This window comes from Cebus imitator, unplaced genomic scaffold, assembly GCF_001604975.1.
Source record: "Cebus imitator isolate Cc_AM_T3 unplaced genomic scaffold, Cebus_imitator-1.0 Scaffold365, whole genome shotgun sequence".
Classification (NCBI taxonomy): domain Eukaryota; kingdom Metazoa; phylum Chordata; class Mammalia; order Primates; family Cebidae; genus Cebus; species Cebus imitator.
This window is the reverse complement of record NW_016107680.1, coordinates 256,960-270,339: the sequence shown is the minus strand read 5'-3', so window position 1 is coordinate 270,339 and position 13,380 is coordinate 256,960. Positions and strand designations below refer to the sequence as shown.

The window sequence follows — 13,380 nt, the reverse complement described above, 5'->3', positions numbered from 1 at the left end:
TCTCCACACTTTTGCACAGTGGTTGTGCTAGTTTATATTCCCACCAGCTGTCTAAAAATATTCCCTTTTCACCACATCCATGCCAACATCTATTTTTTTTTCTAATTACAGCCATTTTGGCAGGGATAAGGTGGTATCACATTGCCATTTTGATTTGCATTTCATTGATAGTGATGTTGAGCATCTTTCCATATGTTTACTGGCCATTGGTATATCTTCTTTTGAGAATTACGTATTTATATCCTTAGCCCACTGTTCCATGGGATTGTTTTTTTCTTGCTGATTTGAGTTCCTTGTAGATTCTGGATATCAGTCCTTTGTTGGATGTATACATCATTGAGAAGATTTTCTCCAAGTCTGTGTGCTGCTTACTCTGCTATTTCCTTTGCTGTGCAGAAGCCTTTTAGCTTAATTAAGTCTGATCTATTTATTTTTGTTTTTGTTGTGTTTGCTTCTGTGTTCTCGGTCATTAAGAGATGTTGGATATCTAATGTTCAGTTGGAAGTTCTTTGCATTGCCCTCAATCTTCCCCTCCTCTCCAGACTTAATCCCCAGTAAAGTTCACCCCACTCAGGGATATTTCATGTGAGGGGGTTCCTTTTTGTCAGTAGGAAGGGGCTGAGCTACACTTCTAGGCACCATATGTCTTGGAAGCAGGAGTATGGAAGTAGAGATGTCTTCAGTTATGTGCGTCTCCTGGGATTTGCAAGAATCTTGGTGGAAGTAGGATTGGAACCAATCATATGGAGAGCTCATGAGAGAGAAAGCTCCAGCTGACCTCTAGATTGCATTTGTTTGTGTGACTCTTCCCCTAATACTCATATTAATATAAGTTAAAATCAACAATGTTACGTATGTTTATGTGTATGTACACATATGTGCCACATACACTCCTTGCTTTGCACAATTCAGATATGCCCAAAACTCAGTTACCACAGGTTAGTTAAAAAAAATGTCAGTTCTCCAAATAATCCCATTTAAAAAATGGGCAAAAACCATGAGTAGGCAGTTCTCAAAAGATGATATACAAACAGCTAGCAAACATAGGAGAAAATGCCCAGTGCCACTGTCAGGGAAATGCAAATCAAAACCACAGTGCAATACCACCTTACTCCTTCAAGAATGGTTACAATTAAAAAGTTAAAACATAATACGTTGGTGTGGATGTGGCGAAAAGAGAACACTTTTACACTGCTGGTGGGAATGTAAAGCAGTAAAACCACAATTGAAAACAGTATGGAGATTCCTTAAAGAACTAAGAGTACAACTACCATTTGATTCAGCAATCCCACTGCTAGGTCTCTAGTAGTGGAAGAAAAAGAAGTCGTTATATAAAAAAGACACTTGCACACGCATATTTATAACAGCACAATTCACAATCGCAAAAATACGGAACCAACCTAAGTGCCCATCAATCAATGAGTGGATAGAGAAAACGTGGTATCGTAACACCATGGAATACTATTCATCCATAAAAAGGAATGAAATAATGCCTTTTGCAGCAAGTTGGATGGAATTGGGGGCAATAATTCTAAATGAAATAACTCAGGAATGGAAAACCAAATACTGTATGTTCTCACTTATAAGTGGGAGCTCAGGTATAAGAATGCAAAGGCATAAGAATGATGTAATAGACTTTGGGGACTCATGAGGAAAGGTGGGACGGGGGTGAGAGATAAAAGACTACACATTGGGTACCATTTGCGCTGCTCAATGACGGGTGCACCAAGATCTCAGAAATCAGAAATCCCCACTAAAGAACTTATCCACATAACCAAAAACCACCTATACCCCAAAAACTATTGAAATAGATATTAAAATAATAATAATAGTGTCAGTTCTCCAACAACATGATTCAAATTTTAGTTACCACAGTATATTAACTAAAATAAATCTGGCAACCCTAATTGCAGCTATTGTAGCATAAACTGTAAACTTCCCTGCTAGTCCTCAGTCCACTATGACTATTTATCACTATGTAAATAACAAATATGCCTCCTGATTGTTGGCCAATCACATCATTTCTTTCATAGTCTGCTGGTGATTGACTGCTGCTCATCTATTATTAGCTCATGCACAGACAGCAAAGCATGTAGTTGTGTTGCCTCCTTGTGTTCCACTGATAAAACCATATAATTTAACTTCTAATGCATTACTGTCATTGGATAATGCTCCAGATCACCCTGACCCTCTTATTTAAAAGAATATGAGAACATTTGCTTTTTCTACAAAAACAACTTTCATAATCTATTAAGTGGGACAATAAGTTATTTCAACTTTTGAAGCCTATTATTTTAGATGTAAGTAGCCTGTATTTCAGAAAGGTTATTGATAATACAATGGGAGATAATGCAATTCATTTAGCTAAGGTTTGGAACAACTATGACCTAAAACATGCAGCCAGAAATATTCAAACATCATGACAGATAGGAACAGCAAGTAATATGCATGCAGGATGGCAGAAGGTTTTACTGTACTGGAAAATAACTTTGCAGGCTTTGAATCAAATGTAAGTGGAATTATAGAAGAGAACATTGACCATGTGAATATTGACACTGACATCATTTACAAAGCCCTAGATATGCAGCCCAAGGACCTTAGTGATGGTGAATTTATTTACACAAATGAAGAAAAAAGTTGTGACAAAAAGGATAAAGATGTCCCAGAGGAAGGGACACCAGCAAAAACGTCACATTAAAGAACTCCCCGAGATACTTTATGACTGAAAGCACAAAGGATAAGATGTTGGAAGCCGATCTAATCTTAGAACGAAGATAACAATTCCCTAAGGCATAAAACAGGTGTTCACTCACATTTTGTTATACCTCTAGAAGAAGCAGCCAAGCACTGTCCTAAGCATTTTTCATAAATTTCTCACAAAGAAATAGGGCCCTTCAATTCTCAATGTTTCCAATATTGTAAATTATAAAATACTAGTAAATTATAATTGCACAATTTTTCCTTCATTTTCCTGTGTAACTGACAGTGGGAGAACTTTCAGTATTTTGACCAACATTTTCAAATGTCACAAAACAATCCTATTCCACCGCCCGCCACACACACTGATTATTAAGATAGCTTTTTATGGCTTTGACTTGCACAGCCATTTTTATGGCCCCACACTGCCAAGCAAAGGGATGACTGTCCACAACAATTGTTACAATGCCCATTACTCAGACGAGGACACTGAGGCTTCAGAGAGTCTAAGCTATGTGTCCAAGGTCATGCAGACAGTAAATAGTAGAGTTTGTACTTGAACCTATGCAGTCTGACTCCAAGATTCGTTCCCTTAACCACTGTGCCATACTATTGTCATAGCAGGCTGTGAGCCAAAGACAGATACCATTTCTTTTTTTTTTTATCTTTATATACGTAGTATATAAGCATTATCTGATACCTGTTGAGTGAATGTAAAAAGAATAAAAGAAGGAACTATAAAAGCAATTGACATTGACCGTTTGAAAACAATGAGAAAAAATTAAGGCTGATTGAAATCTAAGTAGGAGCAACCTTATAGATGTCCACTGTGAAAGAGAAACTTGGCTGGGCACAGTGTCTCATGCCTGTAATCCCAGCACTTTGCGATACTGAGGCAACTGGATACTGAGCCCAGGAGTTTGAGACCAGCCTAGGCAACATGACAAAACCCTGTCTCTACAAAAAAATACAGACAAAAAAAAATTAGTCAAGACTTGATGGCATATGCCTGTTGTCCTAGCTACTTGGGAGGCTGAGTCAGGAGGATTGCTTGAACCTGGGGAGGTCAAGGTTGCAGTGAGCCATGATTATGCCACTGCACTCCAGCCTGGGTGACAAAGTGAGATGGGGGGAGGGAGAGAGGGAGGAAGGAAGAAAGGAAGAAAGGAAGGAAGGAAAGAAGGAAAAAGAAAGAGAAAGAAAGGAAGGAAGGAAGGAAAGAAAGAAACAGAAAGGGAGGGAGGGAGGGAGGGAGGAAGGAGGAAAGGAGGGAAGGAAGGAAAGACTTATTTATGATGCTTGTTAAAGATGGTAAGTCAAACTGTAAGGAGGGACCATTGTGATAGATGAAACAACGCTGCAATGGGATCCAGCAGTGGGAGGGAGATTGGGCTCCACTCCATGTACAACAGACAAGTACAGATTGACAGACAAGAAACATGGTTGGGGGTCAGCGGATGGAAAACTACTAAGAAGAAACATCGGGGAAATGGAATTCTGGCTACATCTACTCAACAGAACTTTTGCTGAAGCCAGGCAGATATTGAGGGTGGTCACATACCAAGCGTGGAGGGTTTTCACTAAACTTACTTAGCAGGAATTTTGCTCAACCTGGACGCTACAAGAACAAGGAGCGAAGCTCAAGTTTGGGTGTAGCTGAGCAGAGGACTCAGAGGTCAAAGTGACCATTAGTTATAGATAAGATGGACAGATCCTCTACCTTCTCGTGTGAAGTGAAGGCCAGCCATTTCCGTGATGAAACATACAACATGGTGCAGAGGTTTCTGGGGGCTTGCTAAGAAACTTCTTGTGATGGTGATTACGACTGAGCACACCTTAGTAAGACTCTGCGGAATGAACACTGAAGGCGTCTATCCCATCCCCTTCACACAGCAGTTCTAGCTGTGGGAACGATTCCAGGAGCTGTCTCTGAGAAAGGCAAACACGGATTTCAAAGCCCTCGGAGTTGTCATTTGGAGGAGGAAGAGCAGTAGACATTCCTTACACTGGACCTGAAAACCACCTGCAATTGTGGTGTTGGAGGATGTCAGGAACGTTTCTACTCAAACTTGAGCAAAGAGACCAAAAAAACCAAACCACAGCAAAGCTCTGTTTGGAAAGTCCAGCCAGAGAAAAACCCAGAGCTGCAGATGTATAAAAATAGATATGGGTCAGGCAGGAAGATGGAGATGAGAACTCGTGGGCTGCAGAAGCCAGTACATTGTGTTCTGTTCTGTTCTGTTCTTTCAGCCACACTTTTACCCAGGCAATAAAAATGAAACAGCAAGAGAGGCAGAGGGAAATCAGCTTGATTCTGAGCCGACTTCGGCTGTTGCAAGCACAGACTGCAGCCTTACTGTATTCATGGGAAGGCAGGAGATCCCAAGCAGCCTCCTCCTGCTGGCTTCCGGCTTCCGGGAAAGGCCGCTCTTCCCTTCCGGGAGAGAGCCCTGGGGACAGCACACCCTCCCATCTTAGCTCAGGGCCCGACCCACCAAAAAAAGAAACCCAGCTTTCTCCACAGGAGTCTGAAGTGACCTTCTTGAAAGTGCTCCACCTTACAGGAATCCTCTGGGAGAATGTTCTATCTCTCTCTGTCTCTGTCTCCTTCTGTGCCTCTGTCTCTCTCACACCTGTGCATGTGTGTGGACACACAATGCAGTCATACAACAGCTCTGAAATCCAAAAGAGGCTCCTTATAATTTTCTACACAGAGAGCAGAGAACAAAGAATGAAAGAGGTGGACACTGTCGGGTCCAGAGTGCTAAATATGAGTGTTGAAGAGAAGACAGAAATTTCACCAAAGGATATCATGGGGTTTCTGAGACATACAAGCATAGATTATACATACTTTAAAAATTGTTTTTGGTTGCTTCATGCTTCCTTGTATGAAAGCCACATCACGTGAAGCCTCCACTTTGGGTTTCATGCACTTGTTTTGAAATGACCTGAACAATTCAAACTTGGAAGCAGAGATGCCTCCACCCCTCTCACTCAGCATCTCTTCCTATTATTCCCAGGGCTGATATCCCTGGTCCTTTCCTGGTGATTCATTCAGAGGCTCTTCTTTGGTTCCTGACCTCAGGAACCTTCCCACGCCCCCTTCTGCTTCTGCACACTTGCTCAGCTTCTTCGCACACCCGCTGCAGTTAGGATAGCCTCCTGCACTTGGGAGGGTGTCAGAGAGCATCTGGAGAAGGAGACTGTCCCTGAAGGAGGCCTTTTCCTGCGGATATAACCATGATTATCTTGCCTTGTGAAAGGATGAGTAAAGCATCATTAGGATGATACAAATTTGTGATACAGAATGCATAATTTTGAATGAAGGAAATACATAAGAACATTTACTCATAAGAGGGGCTTTCTTAGTACTATTAAGCTTTCATATACTAAAAGAGATAATATAGTCGAACCAATAAAATTAGGGCCATACTTTTAATGAGTTGGTGAGAACATACCAGGAGTCTTCCTGTGGATCAGGGTGAGCGAGGGTCATCATAATTCTGAAGTTGTGGCTGCAACCTGGCCACCTTCTTAGACCCAGCCCCGGGAAGTCTGGCTCCTTTACACAGAGGATCCTCTGTTGAGGATTAAATTACAAGCCACTTGAGAATGGGCACAGCATTTATTCAGATTGGAATCTCTACACCTATCACAGCCTACAATACATAGGACTGCATGTATAAGAGCACTAAATAAATGTTAGTTGAAACAATAAATAAAATAACTTCCTTAACCATGGCAGAAATTGTTCAACATCGTAATTTTATTTTATTTTAAATTTTCTTAGTCTTTTTAATGTGAAGGTTTTGGTCAAGATGAAAACCACCAATTCTACAGCTTTGGGTCCAAACCATTTTGCTGGGATCTCTGGGAGCACAGTAGCATAGTTTGTGGCACGCCTTGCTTTCTGGGATGAAATGAAAGGTTTTTCCACTTGATATTTTTTAGTGTCCAAATTTTCCAAATAGTATTTTATGATTTTTCTTTGTTTTTGTTTAAAAATAAAGTTTGGGGAGGGGGTGGGGAGAAGACACACAACAGCAAAACAAGGAAGAAACGCCACTTGATTCAGCATAGTTAGGGAGCTCACTGAAGCACGTTTCATCCTGGTGCTGGATGACGCTCACTAAAATTGCAGCAATGTTTGATGCACCTGCCAATGTTTGTGTTATTTTTACTTTAAAGATGTAACAGATTGCTCCAAAATAAATAATTTAAGCCTAATGTTTCAAAAGAGTCCAAGCGTTACCGTCTCTGACTTCTGGCTTGTCTTCTGGGACTAAGTTGTGCTCAGCAGAACCAGCCCTCGTTTCTACATAACCTGCATTAGGAGGGTTGTTTTCTTGCTTTGTTTTTCAAAGTTGAACCTATTTTTCTCCATTCTGTTCCAAACGTCATAGGTTTTATCTAAGAAAGAAAAGAAAGAACCCTGTAACAGCTAGATTCCTGATCTCGTCGGAGGAGGGTTGGGGGGTGCAAGGAGGGCTCTGGGCTGAGAACCTAGACCAAGTCTCAGAGGAATCCACAGATGGCCATGCTGATTCATATTTAGACTTCAAGCTCTACATACAGCGTCGTCACTGTAACTTAAAACAGCTGACTTGACAGGGTGACGTCACCCAAAATGGACCCACCCTTCCTCAATCAGTGGACATCCATCTTAGTGGATTGCCTATCTTCATGGCACAGCTTAAGAAAAAAAAATCTAATTTTTTTTTAAAGTCAAAAGCAAATTGTTATGCTGTTCTGTACTTTCTAAATGAGCACAAATGGCTTATATGATCAAGAAACACTGATAAAAATAGAAGCCACCGGAACCATAAACTGATAGCTGTGTTCTCATTGTCACAGGCCGCCATTGTGAAGTCCATCAGATGATCGGGAACTACATGTGGGACCCCAACACCAACAAGTCCTTTGACATTGGCGTCAACAAAGACAGCCTGATGCCTCTCTGGTGGAATGGATCCGAACCTTTGTGGGTCACTCTGATCAAGGCCAAAAGGAAGGTCTACATGTACTACTGGCCAGGTGAGTGTGTGGGCGTCCATTCCAAATCTCAAATCATCACGGAGTCTCCGAGGACAGTCAGTGTCAAGTTACCATTTGAAGACCAAGCTGCGGTTTGGAAAATACGATCTTTATTTAAGAAATATGTCATATAGGGACATTTTTTTGAAAATGTGTTTTTAGCTCCCTAACCTCAGACCAGACACAATACTGTTTCCTGATTCTCTTGACTTAGCAAACACCACAGGATAGCTTGCTTTTTTCATGTGCAAAATTTTGGATATACAGAAGAGAGAAATTGTAGAGTACTTATTTGATTTACAAAAAAAAAAAAAAAAATTAGTGCGCCGTTTCTATACATCTTTGAGCTCCTCCACAATATTGAAAAGAGAATTGAAAGCATTCACTATTTTTTGGTGGTCTATGAAATGAAGTCCCTCTGTGTTAAGACTCCTGGATCAGTGAGGTAAGCAGTCGTGCAAATTGCCTCGCTGCTGTGAGAAGTCCTTAAGATACCCTCAACTTGGTCATTGAACATCTTTCATTAAGGATGAGGAGATTCAGTGATAACAACATAATCCGCTTACCATTGTCTTTCCATTGGTAGGATTCATTCTTAAGGTAGGTGGGCAGTTTACCTTTCCCACGCACGTGACAACAGACACGTGCTTTCCTAATACTCAATGGTGTCACACTGCTGATGGCTATTATGGAGGAAGATACCAGGGGAGGTCTAGAAAGCTGAAGGTCTCAATGAAGAGCAGCCTGGAGGAGATGGGGTGAAGTGGCCGAGGGGTCGTTCTGGTCTGGATTGAGGACAGCAGCAGCCTGATGGGTGTGCAAGAGGGTGCTGGGCTGTGAGATGTGCGGTCTGCAGGGAAGGGGCAGTGGAGAGGGAGTGCGTGGGCCTTCAGCAGGCGTTTGGAGGATGTTGGCTGGAGGTAGGCCTGTGGGAGCTACTGGGCACTCCATGCTGTGTGTGTCACCGAGGAGCATGGAGCACGCTTTCATGGAGACCACAGAAGTCAGCCCATGACCCGGCTGTGGCACAGCAAATGCCATAGAAGCTGCTGCAGAGCAGTGACCATGCCTCAGGTGAGCTCCTGAAGGCCAGGGCAGGCAGCAGGAATTCACAACTGGGCAGAGCAACTAAGACATAGCCAGCTCTCCTAGCAGATACAGTTTCCAGGGGGTTGATCACAGTTTCTTCAGAAGATACCTGAGATTCTGTCCGTAGTAGATACTGCGGCTGACACAAGACACTTCGGAGCAAAGGAGGAGTTTAGGAGGATTCCATTGTCTTACAAGGAGACACTATTCATGGAGCTGGACTAGACTGAAGGAAGCAAGTCAGTGCACGGGCCAGGCTCATCAGGCTTGCTATAGGGGCCATACCTAGGGTAAGTTTGGCTTGTCTAGTAAGTGTGATGAGGTCAAACACAAAGGCCATGTGTTGCACTTTGAGGCCATTCTCAGAGGTATTATTATCAACGAATACATACATAGGCATCGCAGAGGGAACGGACTGGGAGCACCGCATTAGGGACCACCTGGAAACAAACCTAAGGACCATCAGGATGAATGTGGCCAATACCGCGAGGGCCATCTCCCATGATATCTGGTTAGTTTGGCTTCTTTTTCTCTCTCCCGGAATTTAAGTTTTTCCTGCTTTTTTTTTTTTGAGATGGACTCTCATTCTGTTGCCCAGGCTGGAGTGCAGTGGCGCCATCTGGGCTCACTGCAACCTCCGCCTCCCGGGTTCAAGCACTTCTCCCCTCTCAGCCTCCCGAGTAATTGGGACTGCAGGTGCCCATCACCATGCCCGGCTAATTTTTTGTATTTTAGTAGAGACAGGGTTTCACCGTGTTACCCAGGCTGGTTGTGAACTCCTGAGCTCAGGCAATCTACCCACCTCGGCCTCCCAAAATGCTGGGATTACAGGCATGAGCCACCCCGCCCAGCCAAGTTTTTCCTGCTTTGAAGAGCACACCCTCACACACAAAACCTCCCTGCCAACACCCCTCGAGCCCCCTTCACATAAGATCTCCTCGAGAGGGTTTTTCCACAGCCAGGATGCCAGTGCTATGGCAAAGAGGGAGGGGCTGCTACTGAGGGGTGGTTGCCACGTTGCACACACTGCTCTCTGCAGCAGTACAGAGGCTTATTATTATGCTTTATCTCCTTTTTTTTGACTGAGTTTCACTCTTGCTGCCCAGGCTGGAGTATAACAGCATGACCTTGGCTCGGTGCAACCTCTCCCTCCCGAGTTCAAGTGATTCTCCTGCCTCAGCCTCTGGAGTGGCTGGGATTACAGACGTGTGCCACCACGCCTGGCTAATTTTTGTATATTTAGTAGAGACAGGGTTTCACCATGTTGGCCAGGTTGGTCTCGAACTCCTGACCTCAGGTGATCCACTCACCTCAGCCTCCCAAAATGCTGGGATTGCAAGCATGAGTCACACTGCCGGGCCTTTATCTCCTCTTGGAGAATACAAATTTATATATCACTGAGTGTCTAAAGAAATCTGAAAGCCAATTTGCATGAAAAATATCTTGTTGCTCCTTCAAAACAGCTCCTTCGGGACAAGAAGGGACCAGTCCCTTCCTGTGATTCACAGTTTAACAGCTAATGGAATGTGACAAAATGCCTTAAGATCAGTTACAGTGTTAACTGGCAGGATGGAGAAGCTATGAAGATAGCCTCCTAGCATTTCCTCAGTGACCTAAATGAAGATTCGCCAAAGAGCTGCCTGTGTGTGTGGAAGTCTTCACATATATAAAGTCTCTAGTCTCTCAGACCCTGTCCAGTCCTCGTGAACTGGATACTCAAATGAAGCTCTCAGAGAGCCAGCTGTCTCTGCTGCCAGCCCCACAAGGCGTGCCCTGGCACCCTCTGTTCTTCCTGGGGGGCAGCTGCAGAATTTCTGGTCACTGCTATCCGTTCTCTGTTCACCCTGGTTCCCTCCAGCCTCAGCCAATAGCCAGTGATCACTCATGTGTCTCTGCAAGATTAAGTGAGGTGCAGGGGCATTTCTTCAAAACATGACTTGATTGTATTTTTCTTCTTAAATCCTCCTCTTCCTTCTCCACTCCCCATAGGATATTGTACAGACCCCTCGGTGAGGCCTGGAAAATCTTCATTGCTCTAGTGAACCGGGTTGTGACACGCTGAGTCTCACCATTAAGTCAATATTTAGAATTGCAATTTAGAAATGGCACTAGTTCAAGTCTTCCTGTCAGGTAGATAAAGCAGCAGGCTGAAAAACTGATCCACAGTGGAGTCCAGTACTCCACCTCAGGTCCTGAGGCATTTAACATCATTCAGCGGGCCCTCTAGCACCCCACCCAAGGGTGCCGTTGTAGTGCAGGGAGAAATGTGCCTCTGGACATGATCCCAGGCCCTAAGTCAAAGATTTCTTTGAGCGGCCCCCCAAAATCAGCCAGAAACTGTATAACTAGGACCCAGCAGTGTCCGCCAGGAACAAGAGCTGAGTGTGTGTCGTTCCCTCACTCAATCCCTCCACCCTCACCTTCTAGTTTAATGTCAAAGAAATTGGCGGGAGTTGGGGGCAGTGAGGAAGAGACTCCAATGTTCACTTTATACTGGAAAGCAACCGAAAGCAGCGAAGAATGATGGGAGGAAGGAGGGAAAATAGGGGATGTGGGAGAATAATAAGCTATGGTACAAAAATGCAGCCTGATTGCTTTGGATAAGCAGGGCTACCTTACATGGTGCCAGCAGTTTTTAAGTTTATTCTTATGTCTAGTATAAAATACAAAAAAAAGGAGTAAAAAATAGCAACCTTTCAAGAGTTTGTGCTTAAAAATCTTTGGAGCTCTAAGCTCACATCTTCCACCATTCATTTCGCAATAACTCCCTACAGCCAAGCATTCACATGCTCCTTGAATGGTGCTGGGTGTGGGTCTGGGCTCTTCTCCTGGCCTCTTCCTGTCCAGGGCAGGTCTTCAGACCAATAAGACACCTTCTCTGTAGAGAGAGAGACATTTCCACCTGGTTTCCATTCCCACACTTCCCAGCAGTGGGCAGGGTGAGGAGTTAATGGGTGGGCATTTGACTCAGCTTCCATCAAGTGTTGCTGGTTTTAAAATCAAGGTGATGCCATCTGGGTAACGGGAGAAATGCATTGGGTCAAGAATTACGGATCAGCTGTCACCTCTTGCTCTTTCCTGCCATGGTAGGTCCTTGACGACCTTCAGTCGGGCTGACCTTAGAAGCAGAGGCTGAGGTACAGGGCACATTGAGAGCTCAGTGTCGCTCATACAGAGCTGTGAATAGACCTGAGAGCTAAGTCATTGCCTCTCTGCATGTGACACCAAACCACCGGATAAAAACTGGAATTTTTTCAGACAGATATTTGACATTGCAAAGACAAGTCATCTGGACATCCACTATTTTTTAATAACATGACCAGTTTGGCATTAGACTTTGTGATTTCTGTAATTTTAGGGCTGGAAGACGCCGTAGTCAAAGTTTAATTTGCTGGTTCCTGTCCTCGTTAGTCAAGAACCTCTTTAAGAAACTGATAAAAACTGTAGACGTCTTTCTAGAAGAATACACCCACATTACTACATTCACACTCTGGTTCTCACGTAGAGATTACAATGCTGAGGATTGCTGAGAGGTCTTTGGTGTGAAAACACACGCATATGTATGATAGCTAATCGATTTGATTTTTTAATGCAATGGAAATGTGTTGAAAACTCATCAAGATATCACATGAAGCCTAAGCTTCTGCAATTACTATCGTCTGGCAAGGGTAGACCTGGGTCAGAATTCCATAAACCTCTTTGGGTTGAATTCACATTGCATCATTTCCTTTGTCAGTAACTTCGACAGGATCCACACCACTGGTGTTGTCTGTGTCAGCAAGAAAAGATTGCAAATTCGCATCTCAAGAGTGAGATTGTCTCCACAAAACGATCCTCAAAAGCGTTCTGCAGAGTTTCTAGGCGTCGACCATTTCTGCTGCAGAGAAATGGAGGAGACACTGCCTGTCTGGACTGCTATCTGCAGAAGTGATTCCTCCCGTGTTCAAAAGTTTTTATAGCTGTCTAACCACATCCAATCTCCCTTTGCAGGATGGCATCTTGGCCGAAAGAGTGCATAGTTTTTAGCAGCATCCATTATGTTGATTAGAAAGTCTTAAAAGAGAAATCCAGGGACGAACTTTCATCCTTCACAAATCATGGCAAATCCATTTCTTCACAAACATCTTATAAGGTGTGACTCAAGGCCTTGGAATACACTCTCAGGAGACAACAGTGAGCAAAGGCAGATACAGACCCTGCTCACCTCCACCCCTCCTGAGAACTTACCGTCCAGCGAAGGAGAGAGACAATCTAATTCTTATCCAAATAAATGTAGAAGTACAGTTATGAAAAGTATAATAATGAAAAGCAAGCATGATGACATCACGTAATAAGGAGTCTAGCTCCATCTGAGAGGGTAAACAAAGGTGTCCTTAGAAAGTGACAATGAGGGCATGGGTAAGGTGGGAAGGAAACGCTAGACTCAAAGAGCAGCGGTGCTAAGGTCTTGGATAGGGTGGAAAGCATGGGAGTTTCAAGACACTGAAAGAAGGCCGGAGAGCTGTGGTGTGGAGGTGGAGAGAGGCTGAGGCCGGGCCAGGCTCTACGAGCCATGCTGAA

The 13,380-nt window shown here is 43.6% G+C and overlaps 1 protein-coding gene across 2 annotated transcripts in view; it reads left to right on the top strand.

The window, feature by feature from the left end:
* The window catches only part of ENPP6 (ectonucleotide pyrophosphatase/phosphodiesterase 6), a 123,527-nt gene that overhangs the window by 55,630 nt on the left and 54,517 nt on the right, over window positions 1-13,380 (top strand). For both annotated transcript variants that reach the window (XM_037730824.1, XM_017506892.2), the window contains exon 2: window positions 7,552-7,731. In XM_037730824.1, coding sequence (XP_037586752.1) covers window positions 7,552-7,731 — 180 coding nt within the window. The remainder of the gene's footprint in view (window positions 1-7,551; window positions 7,732-13,380) is intronic.